Below are 8,122 nucleotides of genomic sequence, written 5' to 3'. Positions count from 1 at the left end.
TTTGAGGCAAAACCCTGGGCACACAGAAAGCAAGGCAGTAGCAGAATAACTCACTGCCGCTTGTAAGCTTCTGGTTTTGGAGCATGATCTAAAACACTAAAGGTGACTGAGATGAAAAAACATCAGAGTTTTTAACATGACCTCTGTTCTCTCACCTGGACTATGGTGGATAGACCTGACTATGGTCAATGGTGGTAAGAATTCCATGGCTTCACTGAGGTAGAACTTCCTGGGCTGGAAAAGTTGTTGCCAGTAAACCAGCCAGGCAGCAAAGGTGTTTCCTTATGAGGGTGTCTTGCAAAATAGTATAAAATATTTCATTTATAAATGTGGCTTTTTAAAGTTCACATGTTATGTTATATTTCAGGTTAAATATTTTAATTTGAGCTTCTACTAGAAACACTTTCATGGTGTAATGTCTAAGTCTGAAACGCTCCATTTTAGAGGCTGTTCCTTTAAGCCCCCCCTTCCAAGACCCATCTCCTCTGATTGACCCTGAATCTCACTGCCAGGTGGAGGTAGTGCTAAGTTAGGTTGGTAATTAGGGTGTGTGGTTTCCCCTCTTATGATGTCATAAGGGGAGAGAGATTTTACTGCAGTTTTTATACGCATGTTTTCAGAAAGGTGGAGGTGCAGAAAAAGAGGGAAGATTGTTTTTCTCTAGTCACATAAGACCCAACATAGTAATGTTAAACACATGACAAAGTGCACTTTGCATAGTAGGTGACGTTTAACATGTAAAGGATGCTCATACAGTTCTCCTTACTGATTGGGACACAACATGCAATTATAATAAAAAAAATGTCATTAATGTATGCATACAGTAATTTAGAGTGCCTGTATCAAAGTATTTGGAAGTTTTCAAATTTATTGTTTTACAACACTGAACCAATACATATTTAATATGGCTTTTTTGACACTATCAAAGTGAAAACGAATTACAAGTAAAAAGAAAATACTAAATGCATTTTTGTCTGAGTATCCACCCCCTTTTAAAGATACAACTAAATAATCACTGGTGAAACCAGCTGATCTCAAAGTGACATAACTACATGGAGATCAAGATGTCAGGAGATTTCAAATAGTGAGTATTGTGGCAAAACTTACATCATTAAGACAAATGTACAAACAACCCTAAGAAAAGGTGATTGCTAAACACAAGCCAGAGGATGGAAAATAAATCAGCAATCACAGGACCTTTGTTGGAAATTTAAATATAATCATTTATCCTAGCATTAGATATGCTAATGATCAGTGTTTCACCACCCTACCAAAGTCTAAAATTGGTTGTTGGAGAATTAGTAAATTGGAGTTGATAACCACCATCTGAACCTGTAGTCTCTGTGGAGGGTTTAGTGTTTTTTGGAGCCAGCTCAGGCAAAGAGCCAGGCTCTTCATAGTGCAGCCCTCTGGAGTGTCTGAGTCAGAGACCACATCAGGTTAGGAATCTATGGAAAGTTAACTGGAAAAAGGCTGTTCACTTTACAACTCTATCCAATCTGACAGCATCATGTCAAGAGGAATGCAGAGAAACTGCAATGTCCAGATATAAGAAACAGAACATTTCTAAATAAAGTAATATGAGAAACAGAACTAAGCAGAACCCAATCAAAACTGTCCAAAGACAGGATGGATACTTCTAATTAGATCAAATTTATTTGAAAAGATCTGTTTTCACTTTTATATCAAAAGGTTGGTTTCCTGTTAATCACTGTCTTAAAAGCCACATTAGATCTACTTTGAGTCAGTTTCTGAAACATCCAAACTTTTTAAAGGCACTTTATGGAAAGGAGACTCTCAGATAAAGCAGAATGATCAGTAAGTACAGAACTTTTATCCAAAGAGAAAGGAGCGTAAATAAGTTACGTCAGGATTGTAGCACAACAGAAGTACAAAGCAGCAAATAAATGAAAAAACGGAAGTAAAGTACCTTGACTTTGTGCTCCAGTACAGAACTTAGTAAATGTACTCGATTACGCCTACCGTTTATCGTAGCTCTGTTCCAACCATTGCCGCACATCTTTCAAATTGTAAAAAAAAGGCCCCTTACCACCTAGGTAGGCGACCTTTCTGTGTTGGACTATACACACACGTTCATTTGACACACCGTAGGCCACGTTAGCATTGTTGTCCATGCAGTCTGCCACCAGCTGACACTGTGGTGGGAGGGAGAAGTGCTCGATGAGGTTGCGTGCTGCTCCCAGCCTCTCCTCCAGGTTCTGATGTTTGCGGACATTGAAAGAGCACGGGCCCATAGGAGGAGCCACCCAGCCGTCTGAAGGGTGAGCCTCATCGATGTACACCAACAAGAAGTCAGCCACATGACTGAAGTCCTCCACCAGCCGGCCGAACGCCGGCAGGTGGCTGATGAAGGGGGGTCAGGTGGCTGAACCAAAGTTGACCACCAGAGGGCGATCTGAGGCAAAGTCCAGAAGGCTGCACTCATCTCCATTTTGGATCCTCCTCCTGTGAGGCCATTCAGGGACCTTCACCACTTTGGAGTTGGGAGCCTCATAGCCAAGCTTCACCTAAAGAGAGGGATAAACGGTTACTCACACAATGCACACATCCAAGTAGATGTAAAGTGGATTTCACCTTAATCTGTTAATAAAACCTTTTTGTATTTTTTTCTCTTTGCAAACATGTACACATTTTGCCTGTCTTTCTAGTTTTACATATGCGGCTTGTCAAGACTCTGACACTGTGATAAACGTTAGGCCTCCTGTATGTTCACCGGAACATTTTCCAAAACACACATTATTGAAATATCGCTGTACAATCCCAAAAAGACAAAAATAGTAGCACATTACAGATATGCAATAACAGAGTAATATGTTTACAGTTGTCACGCACAGCCAGACCAAACTATAGCTAGTATGGTGTGGTACAAAGATATATCGTTTAGTATTGGGGGGAAAACTGGGCTGGCCTGTTTTCATTTCTTTAACCCAATCACAATCGTCTTGCGGCGCTAAGCCCAGGAAGTGGAACGTGTCCTTTCAAAATAGTGCAATATGGTTCCGACCATGGATCTATTATAAAAGATGCCGACCAACACCATTAATGATGCGCGTGCACGTATGTGTGCAGCAACATTATAGCTGGATACTATCAAACTGTATCAAACACACGCAAACTTTCTGTTGTCTCCTGTTCTGAGCGGAGCATAAACAGTAGGCTACAGCCGGGAAGAGGAGGAGTTTGAAACTGTTATCTAGCGGGAGCGCTATAGTTGTCGATATCGGTTAACCAGACTATTTTTACAGTAAATTCCAATGAAATATCCTCGGAGCTGTCTTTAAGGATGATAACGTTTCCACATACATGAAACTGTCACACATACTCACATAATCGTGTGTTCTTGTCTTTGTCTCTAGATCCTGTTTTTAGTCTTTTAAATCTGATCTTAAAACATTCCTGTACAACACAGCTTTTTAAGACCTATACAGCAATATGTATTGCCTTTATCAACTTTTTATCTATTTTATATTTGTATTTGATTTCATTTTTAAATGTCTTACTTTGATATGTTTTTATATTCTTGCATACTTTTAATTGCAGCAAAATTGTAATAGGTTTCTGTTTGTTTTTGCCATGACCCTTTTTTGTTTTTTCACTTTTAATTGCATCGGTGTATGAATTGTGCTATACAAACAAATTGCCTGTTTGTATAGCACAATGCCTTGATAAGTCATCTGCTATCATTCTCAATAAAAACTGGTCTGTGTAAGCAGAACGTTTCTCAATGACAGTCTTGGGAAGTGCACTGTCATATTGAAAGGCAGCTAATGCACACGCTTTGAGTTGAATTTTGGGAACAAACTGCTATTTAACAGAGGAAAATATGACAAGATGGTACACTACTGACCAGTATTTGGAATAATATACGGGACAGACATTAGTTTACCAATATTGTTTTTTTTTCAGAGAATCGTGAACTTGAATAAGAGAGACCAATGTAAGCTAACCAACCTGCTAATAAGCTTAATGTTACCCGGACGACCACATGTCAAAGCAAGGGAAGGACAGAAGGGGATGGATGGGCCCCCCAGTCAAGCCCCAACGCACACAAAGTATCTTCAAGCAAGAGAGGATGGTCCACAAGATAACAAAGAGATGCATACTCATTATAGGAGCTGACTTAAATGATACTAAGAAAGAATTAATAGACAGAATTTCTAATTTATTTTTACTTGATTTGCATTTCAAAGCCAAACTTTATCTAAATGAGAAGTTGTTGGTAACAGATGCTTGCCGTTCTTTAACCGTGATTGCAAAGAGTTAACTTGTTGTAATGCTAGACGTACACAATATTCTATAGACGTACATCTTGCATGCAATATCTGAAGTTTCACATTCATATGCTCCTTTGTGTAATCAGAAAATGATTTCAATAAACTTTGCTCGGTCCAAAGAAAATAATAAGAACAAGTGAGGGTGTTGAAAGATAAATAATCAATGTGTTAATGACAAAACCTTTAAGATTCTTTAAAGAATGCACAAGATTGACTTCTATTGATTGAAATGAAACAGTTATGATCAAATTGATTAAGGAAGATCTCAAAGTCCCAAATTCTATTTGTTCTTTTATTCCAAACATTATGTTCAGAGTACTGGGTGGTCTTCATTGTATGCTGACTTGTAATTACAATATCACCAAATTACATTTGAATTACCAACAAGTTCAAAGAAGTGCGAATCAAAATTAAAATAAACTTTGTAAAATGAATTATGTTTAAATTCAAATGACGTGTAACACCTAACCAATTATATTGACTTTATTATGCATGAATTCATTTGTATTGTCAATTTCAAATAGGCCTAAATAGATGTTAATGAACAAAGTTTCCTGTGCAAGTTTAAAGAATGTATTAAAACACTGACACATACGTATTAACACTAAACAGTAAAGAAAGCGTTAAGATGTAGTCCTACAAAGGTTATTTCAACAGGGAACGATGTGTTGTTGTTTCTTGTTTTGTTGTCCCTTTTCTTTGATCTATGTTATGTATCAGATTGTCTTATCTATGTGTTCCACTGTAGGGAGTACGTCTGATATATTTGTATTTTCATTCATCGAGATGAAAAAGTCAGATTGTTCTTTAGAATTAGCTTGATTTTCAAATCCTCAATTTCTTTCTGAAATAGAATTCGACTAAATGATTTCTTAATTCATTTTTTATTGACAGACGGATGAAATCACGTTCATCATGTCGCTTTTATTTTGAAATCAGTTTTTAAACGCTTTACCGTAATGCCTAGTATAGTAGGCTACAGCGAAATAACTTTGGGGCTAGTTTGACCTGTACTTTTTTTTTCTAGGTGGAGACCGGTTAGACATAACTATAACTCTGCCTCTCTTACTATGTTTGTGTGAAAACAACGAGACGGAGATGTGCTGTTTAGGCCTACTGCATCATCGGCAAGTTTAAACCTGGTTTGTGGTCTGAATCTGACAACTACGGATGATTTCATTCAAAGCACCGTGGTCCACATTGAATGCCAGCGGACTGTACCTGTTTATGGGCGTCCAGCAGGAAGCTGTTCCAGATGGAGCGCAGCCCCTCGGAGGTGAGCATACGCCGCCACTCTCCCGGCCCGGCGGACCTGGAGCAGCGGAGCAGAGAGACTGCGCGCTTCACCAGCACCACCGAGTCATACAGAGCGAGGAACAGACAGTTCGAGAAGAAGCCAGGTAGGATCTGGAGTGTCACAAGTAGATCCTCACTCGCCATTCCCATAATTCTCTTTCTGCGTTTATAAAAACCGCTTGCGGATTATTCCAAAGTGCCTCTCATGACGCGCTCAGCTGTAACCTTCCGTGGCTGTCAGCCGCTCTCACTCGTCTTCTCTGAGCCATGGACTGCTTCGGAGTTTGTGCATACAAATGAATGAAGGTGTATCAGCCAGATAGCCTACTGCAGAGCGCTCTGTTCTGGTAGCATGCTGGTGCTTCAGGCGTTCGTTGACTCTTGATAAGCGGATGAAGGTTGAAGTTTATATGAAGCCTGATCTTTGGAGGCTGACGTCAGATTGGAGTGCCGACCCTCCTTCCTCTTCCTCTCCTCCCACAGCTCTCTGTCTACACCACGGGTGTTCGAGGGCCTGATCTCAAGTGGGCCGGACCAGTAAAATAATGGCAAAATAACGTACATATGTCAACTCCAAATCTTTAGCTTTGTTTTTCAGTAATATGCTTTATCACTCAGCCTACATTTGTAACCTACATTATCACGGATCACAAGGGATCTCTGTACCCCCCAGGAAATGTCTTAGCAAAGGTTGCTGCTGGCCAAGGGAATAGGAGGTGCGGCGCCGCAGCAAAATTTTGGGGATATTTTTCTCAAAGATGCCAATACGCACTAATGAAATAAACTGTTTATTTGAATACAAAAATACAACAGACACTGATCTTACAGTTGTGCAATTTTGTTTGATATGTACAGGGACACATGTTGTGCAAACATGCAGACAGTACAAAATACAATTAAATAAAAGTGTAACTTCTATTTAGATTTATTTTTAAATACAGAGGTTATTGGTTGTTTTGGAATACGTTTTTCCCAATTTAAGGCGAGACACCCCAGGTGAATAGTTTTTTTTTTAAACTTATAGATATCATCATGAAACTTTACCAGTTGATTACTGACATTAACACAATAATTTTTTGTATTACATATTTTTCTTTAATCTTTTATTAAATATGCAAATATGGCAATATTTAACCAATTATGCGTATATTTGGGTCATTTTTCAAACAAATTCTAGATGTTGGATAAAGCCAGAGTTAAAATCTTTATTTTATTTTAACCACATATTAGTTTCTAAAGTTTATACACAACAGATTTTGGATACAGGCTTTTTTCATTAAATAAATCAAAAAATACTATGTAGGGGAGAACGGGGTAAGTAGGCACACTTTTTACTCTAGTGAGAATTGCTCATCACCAAAACATCTTTCAATAGTCGTTCCTATATTAAATTGAAGCTTAAGGTGTTGGCTTGAAATGTGTACCCCTCACTTTTTCTATCTTATTGTAATAAAGAAGAAATTAATCATCAAAGACACCCTTACACATTGTGACAACCAACCCCATCAAGGGGTCGGTTGTCACACACTATGGGGTTGTTTGTCACAATGTTATCTTAATGGGAATAATCATAAAAAGAGGGAAAGAAAGTAGAACTAAATTTGAACATTTAATTGCATTGTCAAGTTGACAAATAGGCCTACATAACTTACTGTAGCCTTGGCAACTGGTCTAGTTTGGGATGCACTGGGTTGTTTTGATTTTGTTGCCCTTTTTTCTTTTGCATGCTAGCTGCCTTTTCCTGCTCTATTCTTTCCTTCTCTGGGGTGTCAGTGAGGATACAGCTTGACAATTTCTTTCATTATTGGGTTCCTTTTCTGGCTGTAGCCTTTGGAAAACATGTGACAACCAACCCCCCAAAAAATGTGACGACCAACCCCAACTTGAATTTCTTGCTAGCATCAAGGCCAACAACCATCGGACAACTAATTAGCTTGCTAACCACAATCTAAACTATAGTTTACCCTTCACACTTTTTATGGGTAACAACTGTTTTGTTATGAACCCATTGTGTAAAAGCCTAGAAGAAAAATACTGAGGAGCTAAATATTTTCAATTTGACATGAAAAACACAAACAGTCCTCTCACCTCAAATGTAGCAGTCTAACTCCAAGGAAGACTGTGGCTGTGTCTTGATTCAGGGGTTGCGGTCTTGGAACCGGCCTCGTAGGCTGCATTTGAAGACCGATTGCGTCATAGCGGCGCGCAAAGGCTGTCCCATTTGCAAGGCTCCTTGCAAGGCTCCTCATATGCGGTCGTGAAATGCAGCCTTCGTTTCACGGTTTTGAAGCAGTTTTGAAGGCTGCATCAGATGTATCCTTCGTGGCCCAACATATCCCAAGATTCATTGCGTTTTTTTCAGAGATTGCATAAAATAAAATAAAAAATAACAAAACAGCAACGTGTTGCTCCATCTTCTTAACTTTTATCTTCCTTTCTTTTTTTCTTGTACTTTTTTTTCTTTTCGTCAGGTAGACAACTTATTTTTATTTTTTCCTCCGCTGACAGGGCTGTCTCCGTTGGCAGCAATC

General features: G+C 38.9%; 1 protein-coding gene across 1 annotated transcript; it reads right to left on the bottom strand.

The window, feature by feature from the left end:
• Window positions 1-777: 777 nt before the first annotated feature.
• Window positions 778-6,033, bottom strand: dio2 (iodothyronine deiodinase 2). The gene is made up of 2 exons (XM_080042859.1): window positions 5,517-6,033; window positions 778-2,528 (listed from the first exon to the last, which is right to left on the bottom strand). The coding sequence occupies exons 1-2, from the start codon at window positions 5,739-5,741 to the stop codon at window positions 1,980-1,982; spliced, it is 774 nt and encodes a 257-aa protein (XP_079898985.1). The 5' UTR covers window positions 5,742-6,033; the 3' UTR covers window positions 778-1,979.
• Window positions 6,034-8,122: the final 2,089 nt, after the last annotated feature.

Source organism: Ammodytes marinus, assembly GCF_949987685.1.
Source record: "Ammodytes marinus genome assembly, chromosome: 15".
Taxonomy (NCBI): domain Eukaryota; kingdom Metazoa; phylum Chordata; class Actinopteri; order Uranoscopiformes; family Ammodytidae; genus Ammodytes; species Ammodytes marinus.
Note: the sequence above shows the minus strand (reverse complement) of the source record. Positions and strands in the feature narration are given on the sequence as shown.